The sequence below is a fragment of the Ambystoma mexicanum genome, chromosome 8, assembly GCF_040938575.1.
Source record: "Ambystoma mexicanum isolate Mex_15411 chromosome 8, UKY_AmexF1_1, whole genome shotgun sequence".
NCBI classification, from domain to species: domain Eukaryota; kingdom Metazoa; phylum Chordata; class Amphibia; order Caudata; family Ambystomatidae; genus Ambystoma; species Ambystoma mexicanum.
The window spans coordinates 1,666,265,268-1,666,283,802 of record NC_090929.1 but is presented as its reverse complement, the minus strand read 5'-3'; the positions used below and the strand labels follow the sequence as shown (position 1 = coordinate 1,666,283,802).

General features: G+C 45.9%; 1 protein-coding gene across 3 annotated transcripts in view; it reads left to right on the top strand.

The window, feature by feature from the left end:
- Positions 1 to 1,281: 1,281 nt before the first annotated feature.
- Positions 1,282 to 18,535, top strand: part of MCMBP (minichromosome maintenance complex binding protein) — a 183,664-nt gene continuing 166,410 nt past the window's right edge. For all 3 annotated transcript variants that reach the window (XM_069611948.1, XM_069611947.1, XM_069611946.1), the window contains exon 1: positions 1,282 to 1,439. In XM_069611948.1, coding sequence (XP_069468049.1) covers positions 1,382 to 1,439 — 58 coding nt within the window. In that variant the 5' untranslated portion in view covers positions 1,282 to 1,381. The remainder of the gene's footprint in view (positions 1,440 to 18,535) is intronic.

Sequence of the window (18,535 nt, the reverse complement as noted above, 5' to 3'; positions counted from 1 at the left end):
ACCACCCACAGGGCAAACTGTCCCTCACGTATGAACCCGCTCCCCTGGATGTCATGGCGGTGAAGGGATCTATGGTGACCGCCTCTGACGGGACATCATCAGTGACCAGAAATGCCAGCTTCTTCAAGAGACTGGGTGAGCTGAGGGCCGACAGCACTGACAACAGAGAGGGGGAAGAGGCACTGGACGAAGGTGGGGGTCAAGCCCCCGCAATAGACTCTCCTGCTTGTGGAGGACCAGGCGATGGCACACCGGCCAGAGATGTTGGCAGGAGGTACCCCCTGAGAACAGGGCGTGGGAAACCTGCCCGTCTCACTGACTATGTGACAGACTGAGCTGGAAGGCTGGCTGACATAGCTCTCAACCATTTATGTGGCAATGGCGGGTGAAAACACCCGATTTTATTTTTGGCGGGTGAGAGGCCCATTGAAACGAATGGGCGTGCAGGAGGCTTGGCGGGTGAGGCAGCTGTTTACAAGGCGGGTGACACCCGCCAAAAGCGTGTGAGTTGAGAGCTATGGGCTGATGGACATGTTTATGCTGTTGAAAGCATCATCGGGAGATCCAGGGTGGCTGTCAATAAATGGGGGATTATTAGGGTTGTATTGTGTGCTGTGAAATGTGTGATAGTTAGATCCTCTCTTTTTCAAGTTTTGTTGTTATGGAAAAGGAGGAGTGTGGCGCTGGCCCTTTAAGGGCACGCACGTGACGGGTTGACGTTCACTCCGTTGTGTGCCTCGTATAAATAAACGGGGCGTTCCCGGTGGCATCAGAACCACCGCGGAGCCCACACGAGTATCACCTCTGTCTCCGTGTCTCATTTGTAAAGTAGCCAAAGCACTTCACAGAGAACATTTTCATTTACACTCATTATGTTAAGCTTGTGTTAATGTTTGCTAATATGTTGAGTTAATGATTGTAACCATGGCCTTGATGCCTGAGGGCTTAGTGCGCTCTATAAATGCTAAAATAAATAAATTATTACCCAAAAGAATTTGGTACTCAGTTTTATTAACCTCAAACGGCTGAGAGGCTGAGTCCACCGTGCTGGAATTCAAACCTGCAACCAGCAGCTCACACAGATCTCAGCAGCGAGCGATTAACCCACTCAGCTATCTACTAGCTCCTCCTCCTCCCGTGAGCACGGGTGGCAATGGCCGGCAGGCTCTGTCTCTCTGAAGGGAGAGCGTGACCCGTCAAAGATGGCGGCCAGTCGAGCGGCTTGCCCGGCCTTCGCCTCTGCGTGTGGCAGTCTGTCTTCTCGCTTCACGCCGCGCTGGGTCAGAGGTCAAGCCGGTGACGCCTGTTTCCCGCCAGCAGCAGCAGCAGCAGCAGCCAGCGAGACCGGGGAGGCGGTGCTGCTGACAGCCGGATAGACATCATGCCCGCGGCTGGGGACTGGCTCGGATCCCCGCTCAGCCTGGTGCAGGGGTTCTTCGGTGGGTCCGAGAAGTGTGCACGGAGAGTGGGCTGGACAGGGGGCGGGAGGGGCAGGAGTGTGGGCAAGTGCCTGGCGAGAAGCTGCAAGTGGTCCCGACCTCTCCTGCTGCCCAGAAGGGATGGCGTTGGTGTTTATGTGCATTCTGGGACTTGCAGTCCCCTTGATTATAATGCATAGGTACAGGTGACCGGATGCAAAACAACATCAGTCTGTGTCAAGGCTAGAAAGCTGGGGGCTGTGATCGAAGTGAGAGGGAACGGCCGGGAGCGGCGTTCGACTACTTTTTTCCGGTTTACCGTTTTTCAAATTTTTACGACCATTCAACATTCTGTACAGAAGATGTGTCCATGCATGTCCCTGTGCAAGTGTAAAGTTATAATAGGAGCCTTAGTTCCTAGTCACTTCTATTGCAATGCCCTGGCTGCCACATCAGGCCACATGTTGCAGTGCTTCTGCCTACTCTCTACCCTGCCGAGAACACAGTTCCACTACTTTTTTCGGTGCACTTATGCCTCTGGCTGGGGGGTGATCGAGGGCACCTGTAACTCTCTCTTCAAAAAGGGGCGATGTAAAGCCGATGGCACCGGTGGTGCAGGCCGTGTCGGATCCTGGGGAGGAGGATTTGGGAAGCCTGGGCGTGAAGGACAGTGCAGGTGCAGAGTGGGAGCGCCTGGCTAGGGCACTTGTGCTGGAGGCGTGGGAGGGAGTGTGCTGGAGTCTGCAGGCCGCCTGTGCAGCTCTTGGGCTGCTGCTGCTACCTGTGGCGCTTGGAAAGGGCCAGCATTCGGTGGTAATTCTGCTCGTCTTTCCCCGAACCGGTTCCCCCAGTTCAGTGTGTAATCATATGAAGGCCATCTGTGCACACTTGGTTTCCTGCCTTTGCATTACAGCAATCGTGTGTGACTTTCCTCGGGTTGCAACGAGTTTTGTTTTAATTGTTTACAATAACACATGCGCAGTCGACCCTACTTCTTTTCTTTTTTGGGTTGGTTTACTTACCCCAACATTTCGTGTGCGGAGTTCCTTAGACCCACTTTGCAATTACCTGCTGCTTCATTAAAACATGGGAATGTGTGGTGCTGTTTTTTTGGCTTGTCCATTGGGTGTTTAAAAAAATGTCAGGTTTTTTTTTCTCTGCCTTCTTATGGGCGCAATACTTAAGTTATTGGATAACCTTTTAATGTTTCACAACCCGCTTGAACGCTGGTTTCCTCCCTAGTCACCTGTTAGGTTGTCTTTCCGTTTCTTCAAAGTATCATTTGCTTAGATGCGTCAGACTTGTTATTTTTAGCTGTATGGATGTGTTGATAAAGTTTCAAAATATCTTTGCTTCTTGTTTTATGCTAAGTACCTGTGTGAGAAAGAATGGCCATCTATGAGGGCGGTATAGCCAGACCGGTTTTCCTCTATAAGGTGGCTTTGCTGGCCAAATCCTAATTCGTAAACTGCTGCCTACTAAAAATGATGGACTAATTTCAGCCAACCGACCAGGATGTTACCAATGGTCTAGCAGTTAATGCTCCAACGGACTCATTGGGGGGGAGGGACAGCTAATTCAAAAGAAGCCTCTATGAGTGATTATGGGGATATTGACAGTAACTTGTGGGCGTGATGTTACTCTTTGCAAGGAGCAGTTGCTGCTTGTGTATCACTTCTTTTGTGAGTATCGATCCCACTACTATCGTGGAGCCAAATACCCCCCAGAAAGACAGAATGGATTTATCCACGAGTAGAGTCCTCGCGCATAAGGGGGTTTGATTCATTATCTGAGATCCCCTTAAGTCTCAACAGCCGATACGTCCTTTTGTTAGCAAGAAGCTGAAAAAACACTGCAACGACTATCAACCACCCTGGTTCTTTTTTTTTTCCTTCCGATTCGCCGGGCGCTCGTGGGTTGTTGGGTGTGCAGCAGCCCATCTCTCAATAGGAGCCTACTCAAGCTCTTTGTCCGCAACCTCAGTGCCCGCTGATGGAGTGATACGTTTCACGGTAAAGATTTTACTCAAACTATGCAGAGTTATTCTGGAAGAAGTCACAAAACGAGGAATGGTCATGGGCACTATGGACAAAAGATTGCAGGTTTCTGGAGTCAATATAACACCAACAACCCGTGATGCGGTGCCCTTGACTACTCCAAGGGGAAGAAGTTTCCCGGTGGTGGACATAGGGGACGTGTTGGAGGTGGAAGTGCAGGCAGATGACATCACAGTGCGGTCACCGTCCAAAACTAACCAGAAAACAAAAGGCGATGGGCTATGCGGGCTAGTCTGCGTAGGACAGCTGAAGTAACAACCTGCCTGTCGTTGTTGAAATACCTGATCCCATGAACTCTACTTTTATTATATTGGGTACTGAATAGGTGGAGGTTGTCAAAGGCCCAATTAATATGGGGCACATCGGGAGAAAGAGGAGGGCAGGTACCCTGACTAGCTCGATACTTGATGATGTACAGAGTGCCGTACCCCAGATAAATTCTGCTAACCCTGTAATTATCGGTGGGGACCATGAGGTTATTATTGTTGGCCCGGTGAGTACTGTACAGCATGAAGTGGTTGCTATTACCAACCTTCATCCTACGGTCGTCAGTTATTGCCCCTCCTTTGACCCTCCCTTTGATTCCTTCTGGCCCCCTCTCCTCTGTTCCAAATGTCTTACCCCCATCCCAGCTTTCTGAAATTGAAAATGACCCCAAGTCATTTACTTTTCGACGCAGTCCTATTACTTTTTCTGTCAAACGGACCGATAGATCAGATATTCTAAATCTATGTAAGAGCATCCCCACACTTCGCGTCTTGACAACTGCTGACTTTTGTTCAGCCTGTGGACCTCTCAGTGGTAATTTTGTACGGGTCCACTGCTCCGCTACTGATGTGCCAGCGTTAATATGATGTCACCTGGGGTCCATTGAAAAGGCTGGATTTATAGTTGATGATACTACTCATGTTGCTAGCAAGGAGGTAGTGCCGGTTGAGAACCCCCATTATTAAAGCCAGCATGCCAACAAGTGACTTGTCTACAAAGGACGCTAAGGTCTGGGTTTCAGAAAATGTCTGACCAGGCAAATGACATAGACCAGATGACCCATGCAGGTGCATAATTGGAGCCTCGGAGGTTTTGCACATTTAGTAGACCATGGGGGTTCGCTTAGCTGTGTATCCGAATTTGATTTCCTGTTCTTACAGGAAACCTGGCTTGCGTCAGTAATACAATTGGGGGACTTCATTTTGTATCAACGTTTGGCAACCAAGTGTGCAAGGGGTAGACGGCCACTACCAGTCCCCCAGGCGATTAAACAGTCAGTCCCCCTGACAAGTATAAAGATCATCCTGTGCACCCCTTTCGTGCTAGCAATAGAGGCAGTGATAAAAACCACCTGTGATACATTGACATGCTTGCTAATTAATGTATATGTCCCTCCTGATTTGGTACAGCTGGAGGAGCTTCTTCCAACACTCAATGAAATGTTTTCTGAATGGATGCTGGGAAATGAGCATGAATGTATTCTTCTAGAGGGTTGACTTTAATGCTGGTTGTATAGATCATGAATTGGGTGCACAATAACAATGTATCAAACCTGAGTGCGTTGTAACCAAACGTGGAGGGAATCAGAAGGGAAAGCAATGGTTGGATTTTCGTCATGAATGGGCTTTACGTAGAACGGCCGTACGGTTGGTGACTGCCCTGGTCAAGAGTATGGGCACTAACGTTTCTACCCTAGATTACTTTTTTTTTGGGAGCAATATGTGCTCAGAACGAGTTAAATCTTTAGAATCCCGGCAGACCAATTCTAGTGATCATCATATGCTGATCCTAACAATTGACCTAGGAAATCCCTTTGAAGGACATCACAGGGGCGAGGGTCTGGTGGTGAACCACACAGGGAATAGGATTTGTTGGACTCCACACAACATTACTAAAAGGTCCAAGGCAGTTAACCAACTGGTAAAACATGACCTGGATAGGTATGCCCATCTAGGGGCTGACGAAAAGGGACACCATTTTAAGAACTTATCTTACCAACAGGAGCTACCGTGGTGCACTGTGTGGCCAGCCATGGAGCAAAGAAAAGCAAACGGTTTGACTTAGAAATTAGAAATGCCAAGCGATATGAGACAGCCGCTTAGACATGCCAAGGCTGACTTAGAAGAGAGTGGAATACGTGAGGCATAATTAAGCATATCAAAAGGGATTATAAGCAATGGCTGTATACAAAGAGGCATGCCGAGATAAATGCAAAATGGCAGTAAATGCTGCTCTTTGCACAGTCCAAATCGGACCCATCCAACAAATACTGTCCCAGGCTAGAAGTAATACCAGATATGCCGTAGTTAACCCCAATAGCAGAGCCTGAATGGGTGTCTTTTTATACAGTGCAAATAAGTCTCTGTAGGTGCGTCAGACACAGGATAAGTAGTATCTGCACCATGGCCCCTTCACCCTATTTGGGTGAATATACGGGAGGCAATAGTGGGTCCAAAGGGATCCCGGGTGTCAGGACCTAGTGGTGTGTCGAATGTCGTGTTAAAAGCAGATCCTGATGCTTGGGCTACAGTGCTTAACTGTTTTTTTGTCAGTGTGTGTGTGAAGAGTCCTGCCTTATGGCATCGGGTGATTCCCGATACCCGTATACAAAAAGGGTGATGTGTTGTGCCCAGAGAACTATAGGCTCCTTTCTCTCCTTGATGTCCCCGGGAAACTATTCTGTAGCTTCGACTTGAATGCATTGCAGCACTGGGTAGATGACAATTGTATATTACATTACTCCCAGACAGGCTTCCGCCCAGGTTTGGCAACAGTGCATAACATCAGAGCCATGGATTCACTGATTAGAGAAGCCTCTACTAAAGGTAATCTGGGCCTGTACATTCTATATGTGGACTTCAGTGCTGCATTCAACACTGTAAAATGCCTGCAATTACGGCATAAATTTCGTAAATATGGATGTACGGCTGATCTCAGTCTTTAACACTTCTTCATAAGAACAGCTCTGTTAACAAGCAGGGGTTTGTCATTGGCTGTAGAAATCATGGCGTCAGGCAAGGTTGCGTCCTGGCACCCCTATTGTTTAAAAATAAGCTACAGAAATGGGATTGGATAAACCAATATACCCACTTATTAACATTGCACAACTTTAAGTACCTTGAGAACATTACACATTGATACTGCAAGATCCAGTATTACTTGATGTCCTAGCCCTGCCTTACGAAGTTTTAGATCACGTCTACGGACTAACCAGCTCTGTGTTGGCACTGCAGGGGGTCATCTGAAACTCGCAAAAGATAACAGAATTTGTCAGATGTGTATGCTGGACTCTAACGTTGAAACCCCTAGACATGTTCTGACAGCGTGCCCAAGGTGGGCATCCCTTTACATGACTACACTCGGGCAGTTTGTGGGGCATTACAATGCGATTAAGTCTGATGAATTTTGGGCTTACTTCCTGAACAGACTCTGAGGGGGTTCATATGGCACTATTTAAAACCTGGAATGCACTGTGGGATAAACGGAGGATTTGATTTGACCGGAGTTGAGTATATGTTGCACTCCAATATCGCAGATTTCTGTTGACTCCTGACTGATGATAGCGAATTTCCTGGAAATGCTAGATGTGTCTTGGATATATCATGGATGTCTGAATAGTCCCAAATTTCCTGATTGCTTACATTTTTTAATGTTTTCAGTGTCTCAAATGTGTTTTTATATCTGAAATGTTTTAATGTTTAAAGTTTATGAACTTCTCTTATGGAAATTGATGAATGTATACTTGATTAACTTTTGTAAAAGTTCTGAAGTGAATCTATATAAATAAATAATATGGCCCAACATTCACCTGCAGGCAAGGTGCTAACGCGCATAATAACATTCCCACGGTGTACTGTGCTCAGGTGCGTTGGTCCTGTACTGAATTATAGCAGGTGTTTTAATGTTTCACGCTCTTTTAGTCCTTTTACAATGCCTACACGTCCAGGAGATCCTGTTCTTGCAGTCTAAGGAATTGGTTACTAAAATAACTATCAGGAAAACATTTGGTTTGAGTACACGGGGCCATATGGTTTTGTTTCGTGGTTAAGATGGTTGAACAAAGTACACTTGTGTCTATATTGGCATTTAAGTACGTATGCATATCCACCAGTACATTTGCTACTTTATCCACAGCAAATTCTGGAGTTACCAACTTTTTACATCACTCAGCAGCTCATCTCCTTTTTCCATTTGGAGTCGGATAAGCAGTCAACCAACTAACAACAACCCCAACATATTCCTCCCCCACCCCTCTAAAGTCCAGTTCAGATATCTCAATGTCCACTTTCCAATCTTCCTCCTTTGTTAGGATGCCAAGTGTTCGTAATCTTGTCTGGATATGCAACTGATCTGGTCTTTGAGGGCATATGCAAGAAAAGGTGACCAAACCTTGCCGAACCCCTTCACTGTATCATGTACTACGGCTGTCATCTTTTTCACGTTTAGAGTTTTCCAAACTGTGTAGTACCACTGTACTATTAACGGTGACTCTGCCCGTCACCACATCTTCACTATTAATTGTTTAGCGCACAATGGCAGGTTCACACATAATATACCAGCATTCGCTCCCAACCTAGTTTCGCCATCTGCTGATAGGAGCACTAGTGCCCCATCAAACCCAGTATCTCGATGACTTGCCTCCTGCCAGAAGTGTTGGAGTTGCAGACAGTGCCACCAGACATGCTGCGTTGTTCCCTCCTCCCTGCACTGCCGCCAGCACATTGGAGGGAGTATTACTATACACCTTATGTAGCCTTGCAGGCGTATAGTGCCACCTGTGCAGTATCTTGTATTGCATCTCCCGGTTCTGCGCTGAAGTATATTAACCTAATGTTTATGTCCATATTCTTTATCTGTAAACTGTCTACCCATGCTCGATTCCCACTTGCCCATAGCCGCAAGTGTCCATGTCCTCCTTTCTCTAGTAATATTCTGTACATGGTTGTGAAGAGCCCCCTGTTGGTTTCTCTGGCTGATATATGAATTCTTCCCAGTCTGTCATATTCCTAGTCGCTCCCTCCATTGTCGTTTGGGTGCTGCTCACCCAGTGTCTACTCTCTTGAAAGGTATAGTAATCCTCTTTTCTTAACCCAATTCTTTACTACGTTCAGGAACGGTCTTGACATACGCTGATTTGTACAAATCTCAGATTTCCCTCATTGCCCCGCTATGCCTCTTCTAAACCGGTGACGGGTGTACAAATCTCAGATTTCCATCATTGCCCCGCTATGCCTCTTCTAAACCGGTGACGGGCAGGGCGCCAGCATGACTTTTATTTTTCCTTCATTTTATCCCAAGGCCTAGGAGTGTTTTTCGTTATGGGGATTCAGTGAGCCCTCTCGGCCTGTCTTCCCTTTTTAGCCAGGGGATTTTCCATATGTATTCACCTGCAATTGCTTGCTCCATAACCACCCAGTGTTTTATATTATCCTCTCTTCCTCACTCCACAAGAGCCCACAATTGCATAGCCTGGTAATATTTCACCACATCACCTCACCACCCTCCTTCTTGGTTCTATAGAGGCCTTCCTCCCTATCCGGTTCTTTTTCCCATTCCAAATAAAGCCCATACTATCTTCCTTTATCCCCCTTAGGACTCTCCTCGGTACCGGCAGTGGCAGTGCCTGGAACATAGAGGAGGCAAGGGAGAATATTCATCTTTACAATGGCTACCCTCCCCAGCCATGAGACAAACTTTCCACCTATTCAAGCCCTCCTTGATCTGCTGTATGACAGGAGGGTAGTTTGCCTTAAATGTCTGACATGGAGTTTGGGTCATATTAATTCCAAGTACTGGACCTGCTGCCCAGAAACTGGGTACTAGCCACTAATCTCCCTCGGTCTTCCATCCCCACCGCCGGATTCAATATCTCAGATTTAGAAAAGTTTACCTTTAAATCCTTATACCTTTTGAGAATGTCCCCATTTCCCTCATTATTGCCTGCAGTGATTGTTCTGAATTGGAGACCATGAGAATCACATTGTCTGCGAATTACCCAATTGTATGGTGTGAATTCACTCACCTAACCCAGTGTACTACCCCATTCTCCTTAACCGCTGAGCAAAAGGCTCCATCACTACTACAAAGAAGGGGTGAATGGGGCAGCCCTGCTTGGTTCCCCTACGAATTGGGAAGGGATTAGTCAACCTGTCATTCACCTTATTCTCACTTCTGGGGTTTGATAGTTGGCTTGGGCCATTTTCAAAAATGTTGTTCCCACCCACGTGGTGCGTAGCAGCGGAAACATGAAATTACTTTTCACATGGTCCAGTGCTTTTTTGGCGTCCGGCGTTAACAAACATGTCGGTACCCCCACCCCCAGCCTGATCAATAATGTGCAATACCCGCCTATGTTGTCAGTTATTCGGCCCCTGAATGAAACCTGATTGGTCCTGCAAGATCAAAAATGGCAGGACTAGGAGACTCCAGCCTAGACAACTTACATTTTGTAACCTCGTCTTGCGTACGAATCCTGTCTCTCCGGATTTTAATTTTGACTGTCTGGGTTATTCACAAGGCCGTCTGCTGTCAATTCTAACCTAGTCAACAAATGTTTGCATGCCTTTCCCCACCCCAGCAAAATAGTTTCTCTACCAGTGTAGGGAGCAGTTTTTAGATTTGAAACGGGCACTTTCTGATAGAATGCTAGGGATTTCCAACCTACCATTGCTTGTAGGAACAACAGGCCAAGTTTGTACCGTACAATTTGTATTGGGATGGGCTTTGAGAGCCAGAATAGTCTTCCAAAAAAGTTCCCTCTAATATCGTCTGAAGGGCATGAGGCAGAAACTGTGTTTTCTGTTCCATACACCAGGACTGCCACCACCTTTTAGATAACACTGTACTTCCGGGAGTACAGAAAAGCAGGCACATTTCGTGTAGCTTCAGCCCCTGTGATGGCAGATTTTTTTGCTTTTAGCCTCTGTAGCTTGTCGCTAGGGGCATCCACCCAGCTTGAGTTGACACACATACCCAAGTATCTAAACGTCTCATCTGCCTCCACTGGATCTCCCACCAGATGTCATACAGAAGGCCCTCTCCTCCTCGGGTTAGCAGATTGTAAGATAAGGACTTTCGATTTTGAGGCATTCATTTCCAAGCCGTTACTATGGACCTATCCTGTTTGTTCAGCTGTCGTTGCAGACCAATTGAGGTCTGGTCCAGAAGGGCCGCGTCGTCTGCATAGAGCATCCAACTTGGTGGCCTCCCTCCGATCTGAGGTGGAAAACATCTGGCCTTCACTAATGTCTCCCAGATCTGATGAGATTGCTGGCTCCAAAGGGCAGTACTATTTTATACCCATATAAGTTAGTATCCCTCTCGACAGGCGCCCAGCAGTGTCCAATCTAATTCTCAGAGTACAAAGCCTTTATGCGCTCCAGTAGGTCTCCTGGACAAAACCATCTCACCAGTTTAGACCAAAAGAGAGCAGACGATACTGTCGACAGCCTGAGCCAGATCTACAAAGGCAAAGTATATATATTTTATTCTTCTCCAACACCCTGCTTTTTAGTATGTTGAGAAAGAATGTGTTTACACTGGTCCCCATCCCCTTGCCAACATCCGTCTGGACAATGTCACATCGCCTCCTTTATCCACTTTGTTAAACTCTGTAGCACCACGGATGCAAAAACATTTGCCACTACATCCGGGAGGGCAATAGGCCGATAACTCTTTGGATCAGACCTATTGCCCTTTTTGAAAATCTGGACTATGATGGCTGACCTCAAGGACAAACGTATCTCTCTGCTATTTAGCACTTCTTTAAAAAAAAACAAAAAAAAAATTTACATTTGTAGTACACAATCGGCTCTTGGGCATCGTGGCGCTGTTGCGGAAAACATACTTGGTTACGAGAGTAGGACAGAGAAAAGACAGTTGATGCAAGGATTATATAAAGCTCAGTATAGGTACATGTTGGAGAACAGGGTTAGCAGTATGTCCCTTGGTTACATTGGAACAACGATAGTGTTTAGTAGCTATAGACGTTTTGCAAGTTAAACAGTTTAGTTTTAAGAGCTTTGCGGAACTTTGTGTATGAGGCTTCATTCCTGAGCGCTGTGGGCAATGTATTCCAATGTTTAGGCGCTAGATGTTGGAAGCTGGCCCCTCCAGCTTTAGTTCTTTTGAAGGTGGTCTTGAACATCATGTTGGAGTGGTGTGATCGGATAGGTCTCGTGAATAAGAGCGGGGTAATCTTTTCTGATGAATAGGGAGGGGCAGTGTGTGAGATGCACTTATGAGTGATGGCCAAGGTTTTGCATAAGATTGCTCAAATAGTAGGCACAGAAAGTCAGTCCACAGCTCTGGGTTTTTCTTCAGGGTTTCGTTTGTGAGTCCGTCGGGGGCCCAGAGCTCCGGTGCAACCAGCCTTCTTGATTAAGCCTAAGATGTTATGCAGCATGCTTCACCTGGGCTGCGACCCACCCTAGTTTCAGGTATGACCAGGTCTGAAAAAAGACTGCTGAAGTGGTCCAACCAAACTTTTTCTTCCACCTCATTCGTCACTACAGCAGCTTGCGGTGTTGTCGTTCTGTTTATCAGTTCCCATGTCTCCCCTCCCCTGTGCGCTTCTTTCAAATTGCTTGTGGGATGGCGTCTGGGGCTATAGTCTAGTGCCTCTTTTGGTCCACCCCATCTCGCTATCTGGTCTTTTGTACTGTGCGGTACATTTTTTCAATTTTGGCCTTCGTCATTCTTAATTGATTTCTCCCCTGGGTTACTTCGACTTTGCTAGCATGCAAGCTTGTCCCTTTGTTTTTAGGTTCCGCCCATTGTAGTTTTAGGGGGTTATGATCACTAGTTTGTGTTTTGACTACCTGGAACTCCTCAAGGGCAACATATTACTTGTAACCAATATATAGTCAAGAGGTGCCGATTGGTTTCCTCTCCAAGTCTGCTAGCTCGGAATGTCACACTGCATGCAGCCAGTGATATTTGATTGCATTATCTTAACCAGCACTGACCTCTTTTCAGCCATTGTGTGAGACAAGTACTCCATCAACAACCTGCTCTTGGGAAGGGGGGGCGGCTCTGCATGATGCATTTAAATCCCTTCTCCACTCGTGTGTATGCCTCGTCTATTAGGACAATGCCCACAGGTCGTCTTCCTCAGAAATTGCCACTGGTTTCCAGTATAGATTGATTAACGTGGTGACTTTGTTCAGGGTGTATGTCGGGGAACAACCTTAATTCAACCGTCTACATGTGTGGATTTGGGTTTCTTATTTCACCAATAGAGATAAAATGCTCCCAGTTGTTTCGAGGTTGGTAGATGATCCCTGTTCCCTGACTTCCTGGGTATTTGTTAATTCCATGCAACTAGTTTTACAGATCACCACCCCCCCCCCCCCCCACGTTGATTTTTGACTAATGCCAGTGCAGGTAAAGAAGTTGTCAAGTGTTCCTTCTGAAAACCGCACCTTCCTTCTTGTGTGTTCTTTCAATTTAATGTAGTGCCTGCATATTGCAAATGTCCGTTACAGCGGATATGACCTCGCATAGTCAAGCAACCCATTAAAATGTAACGTGTTGTCTAATCCATGTTTCCATGCTCTACTAGAGTGATGTGGTGACGCAAAGGGTCTCTGGTTTGATGATGTCACGGCATATTTAAAGTACATCTAGTTGTGCCGCACGAACGGGAGCTGGTGCAATGTGGAAAAACATTTTCAAAACAATGTTTGTCACAGGGTAGTTTGGGCATATGTACATGGCTTGGTAGGTGGGGCTTGTTATAGTATATGGAGTGAGTATTCTATCATGAGGTAGGTGGTGTAGTGAGCAAGAGGGCGGCCATGCCTGCTGCAGGGAAAAGCAGACGTGTAACAGAAATACAGCAAGTGCATCGATGCATTTCCTCCTTATTTTCTGTTGCACCTGTAGCAATGCTTTTCTTTCTAGGTCCTGTAAACCGTGTGTGTGTGTGTATGTGTATATATATATATATATATAATTTATATTTTGTTTCTTTTTGGCACGCTCTTTCATCAGACTTACATCATCGTATAGAGGCAGGTAGTTATTATGTAGATGAAGCTGTATTAAGTATAGTTGTTTGCGCTAGCAGTGAGCAAGAATATCTGCCATGTATTAATTACCAGGCCTATGTTAAAAGCTGCAGAGCTGCCATCTTTTAGCTGCTATAGTGTTCTTTCATCGACAGTTTTACTTTCGATTTGTTTTCGATTTTATTGTAATACATTTTTTTTTTTTCAGTAAAAAAACAAATCTAGTAGTTTGGGAAAGTCTATAGACAAGATGGGGGGGGGGTTTGGGAATAGTTAAACAATAGAAGATGGGTGCTTTGAGGAGGGGAGCCTCTCACAAAAAAAACATTGAAATTTAGCTAAAGGCCACAGCTCGCATTTAATTGATTTTTATTTCTGCTGATGTACCGAGAAAGGCTGAGCAGCCTATTTTAGAATGCAAGGAAGAGGTAGTGTCCAATTAATTGTTTCCAGGGAAATTTTTTCCCCCGGATAGGAGGTGCAGTCCCACGAGCTCCGGGACAATACTCGATGGGCGCGAAGGACACAATACTGGGCGTGAGGTGGCTCAGGCTGCCAAAAGAAGTAACTATGATGGGTGCGAGAACACCTCGATGCCCACAGGTCGTTTTGCCCGGGAATGAAAGTGCTGTGGTAGAAGGAATAACATAGGAGGAATTAATTTCCAGCAGCAGGCCCTTGCATGTTTTTTCCAAATTAAGTTTGCAACATGTCATTAGAAGGGAGTTGGGGAGGTAGCAGGCCAAGCAGGTGCAGAGGGGGGAGGGGCCGAAGGAGCCAATCAGAAGCTGGGGATTGGGTGTTCCACGGGATCCAACAATGTCTTAAACTTTGCCGATGTTCCCTCGTAATATCATTGGCCGGTCTGGGTGGGATGCTCTTTCCTGTGCTGTTTCCAACATAAGGGTCCAATTGGCATCGAGAACTTTACCAGCTTGTATAATGAAGGATGCAAAATAATTCAAATTTTACCTGCTGGTCTGCACAATGTCATGATGGGGTGGGGGGGAGGGGCGGTATGTTCAGTGTTCCAAAATTGTTAACGTGCAACTTTCCCTCATACCCCCTATGTGCACATAAACCAATTAGATTGTTTAATGTATAGGGTGCTTTAGGGGCTTCTGACGAGCAGCCAATTGCCAGGTTAAAATTATCCTAAAATGTTTCAACTGGAGATTATGCTAATGTGTAGTTTGTCCCTTTAAAATGTGTAGCCCGTCATGGACAGAATTGAGAATTCCCAGTTCAGTTCCAAGGAGCAGTCTTGTTTTTCTTCCAGTAGAGTGTTCAATAAAACGGTGTTCTTTCCTTTACGATTACCCTTTGGAACCGCAGTTCTACACAAGTGACTTGGATGCTTTGAATTTGTAAATTCTGAAACGTTTTGTCCCCTGTGACCCAGTGCCACTTATAAAAGGTTGGAGGTAGAAAAGGGACTCCCTTTTTAGTTTTGGCTAGAGCGCCACCTATTAGCCAAAACAATTGCATTGGTGTACAGCTAGGAGGAGATGGCATAAAGGGAGGACTCCAACCGTATAGGTGTTAGGTTACCTACCCTATGTGGCAGGTCAGAAGGAGGAGGCAGGCACTTGACATTATTACTGGTGTTTATCGAAAAATAAAGGTAATGGGTCCCTAATGCTAGAGGGGTATCCCAGCCCATATAAATAACCCAAGGTGCTCGCCAGGAAGTCCCATATGAATATATCCTCTGTTCAAAACTAGTTCCAAATGACCCTACCACTATTGGGTTTAACTTAAATTATACTAGGAGCATGTCTCTCCTCCTGGCTATCTCTTATGGCAAGGCCTCTTATTAGTCCTCTTCAGTAAGAAATCTTCTAATACTCTTGCTGCCTTCTGGACAAGATCTTCTAACTCGCCATGTTCTTGGGTTTGGTCTCCCCTTTTGGGACAGCTGCTCCAGTCCTTTGTATCCCTCTTTCTTATACTTTGATCCAGGCTTATTACTCTTGTAACTCGGCTCTTCTTGGATTTATTATCCTTTGTAATTGCTTGATTGGCAGTGTACGCGGTGTGTTGGGAGAAAGCAGTTAGAGCAGGTCCGACTCGATTGATCGACTGCCCATGGGGCACTACAAAGCCTTTGCCACAATGTCAATTAAGAACCATGCCTCAAGCAATAACCGTGATCAACAAGAATCCAGGGATGTGGGGGTTGCATGGGCAAATGAACATGCCTGCAGAGGGAACAGAGCTTCCCACGCGAGGCCCATTCCATGTCTATGCTGTGCTGAGTGAGTAGAGGCAAAAGCGAATCCCCGATAATAGCATTATCTGAGGAAGAAGATGCTATTATATCAATGGGCACTCTGCCTAAGGAACCCACAAAGGGAGTAAAGAACTATCCCCGCCAAAATAAACTGGGCCTCAGCAAACAGCGCAACAATTCATACGTACATTACTCTCCCAGCCAACAATGCTACAAGCCAATAAAGCTGCAGCTTGAGCGTATTGAAAGAACATTATTCCCATGGACTCAACAGTTAGCGGGCACCCAAAGACTCAACAGGGAGTAAGTCATGTACCGATCATAACATCCTTGATCATAGAGCAATGAGGGAATGCATCATCCCAATAATAAAATGGGGGTGGGGGCCATACAGCAAATGTTGCAGAACCATCAGCAAGAACCATCCAATTATGAATTGGCACAGAGCGCCAGTGCCCCAATTAGTCAAGCCATGAATTCCATCATTCATACTACAAGACAGATGGCTCCACCAGACGACTCAGAAGATCAGCTTCGACAGTTTATGAACCAACTTGGGGGTCGGGCCCGGTGCACCTGTAGTGAAACTTGGTTTTGTGGAAAATTCATCACAACCAGGAAGATAACACAATCGTTACACCTCGGAACCAGCCTTCTGGCTGCAAAATCCTAGAATCAGCATTTCCCCCAAGTAGGGAAAGAAAACAATCTTGTAATCTTTTAATCGAAAGTGTGATTCCCAGACCGGTGCCAGATTACAGTGAATAGGACAAACTTCTTGCACCCTTTTTAGTCCTGCTCTATCCAGCATCAACTTGGGAGTCCTAGCAACGGTCTTATTTGATCGACCGCGTCTTAATCGAGCCATGATGACCTTAAATTTGAAGATGGTGATGGATATTCTTCTGAATGGAATAAGACTCTTTGAAGAATGGGCTTTGACTTGACATTCTGTAGCAACCAAATCTTTTGGAATGAAAACCATGCCTCTGACAATAGGCTATTGTCCCAGAGTAAACTTTCATCCCAGAAGGAGAACCGTGATTCAACGGAGGAGCAGATTTTGATGCTGAAGAGGAAAACTCTTGCCTCTGAAGAAATTGGTCTTGGCTCCAGGGCATGGCATCGGCCGAGATTCCTGCAGAGAGGCCCCGGGTGAACCTACCAAGAGGATCACAACTGCCTCACTACTATCCTTCAACTCCAGAAGCAATTACTATTTGCTTAAAAACAATGATTTATCTAAACTATTTAGGCAACACACCCTCATTATTCTTCAGGCAACTTGGTTAAAATCTCAACCCTCGTTTGTTGGTTACTTAAAGTTATCGCAACCAGCATGCCAAGGAGAGAGTAGACGCCCATATGGAGAATTACTGACCATGATAAAATCGGATCCAAACATATCGATAATATGTAATTCAAGTAGCCTATTTGGAGTAATGGTGACTCACATTAGAGTAGGCAGACAGGTGGGCCTCAACATTCTCCTTGTAAACATCTATTGGCACCATGGTATGTGTCAGCTTTCTGAAGCACTAGATTTAATATCTTTTGTACTGAACGGGTACGACCATCAGCCTAATGTTCATATTCTATTAGGTGGTGACCTAAACACTGTTTGCATGGACAAGAAGAGCTGCGTCTGGGGGTTTCCACGGCTTTATCTGGACATAAAACTAATGTGTGGACAACGTTTCTTAGGCTTGGGGTTGTTGATTGTCAATGGAACAGCCAGAGGGGGACATCACCACCCCACGCTCCACCTGGTCCAACAGAACTTCCAACTCAACATTGGACTATGTTTATTTGGACAAGTGGACACATGATCACTGTTCCCAGTTCACCATAGAGGGATGAAGTGCAAGTGATCATGCGATGCTCATAGCACATTTTGATATCCGATGGGTCCTAACAACTTGGTGGCAAAAATACCCAAAGTCTCATGGGCATCCAATACACAGAGCAATCGTATTGTGTGGCCCTTCAATTGGGCAAGGCATATGTTAAGATGGATTTCTGACCTGGTGGGCAGAGGTACAGAAGGCCAGCCTAGTTTCTTGGAACAGGGTAACCTTCTGGACAAGCCGGACCAATCAAGGTAGCATTGGCGGTGGTCAAGACTAGGTCCCAGAAGGGGTGAGGGTGATTGAAAGCCCACAATGAGCGCACACAGTAAACGCCACACATTTCTCGGTCAGGTGTGATTTCTATATATATATATTTTTTTCTTTTTTTTCCAGAGATACATGTACATTTATTAAAGGCCTTTTAAGTGAAACACAAGATGATACCACAGCAATATGAACAATACTTACATGACACTAGGAAACCTATATATGATAACTATTGTCCTAAAGTAATATAGTATAGTAGAGATCCACAACCTGAAACAGAAGGGGGTCAGACCGTGCAAATATACTTTAGGCAGTTCTTCAGCAACCTTAACTAAGAGGCAGTCCAATCCCTACGAAGTGTGGAGCCTTGTGCTCAAAAGTACGTTCAGCGCAGGAGCACTCGATCGTGCGGTTAAAAATGTCTCTTCAAGGGGCTGTAGTGGCTCAGGAAGGTGCGTGAGGTGATGAAGAATAAATGTTCCACTGTTCAAGGAGGGTCTCCACAAGAGGGCAGAGCTATTTCCAGGAATTTGGAATAGGATGGTAGCGTAGGCTACCCTAACAAAGGAGTGGCCCTTGGGGGACGCTTGTGCGTAAAAGTCAATGAATGCACCAGGGGCCACTGGTTAAGTGCTGCAAGTACTCTTCGACCCTTGATGCAGTCTGGACCAAACTTGTCGAGTCTCGCAGTTGCGCGTCTCTGGATTTCAGG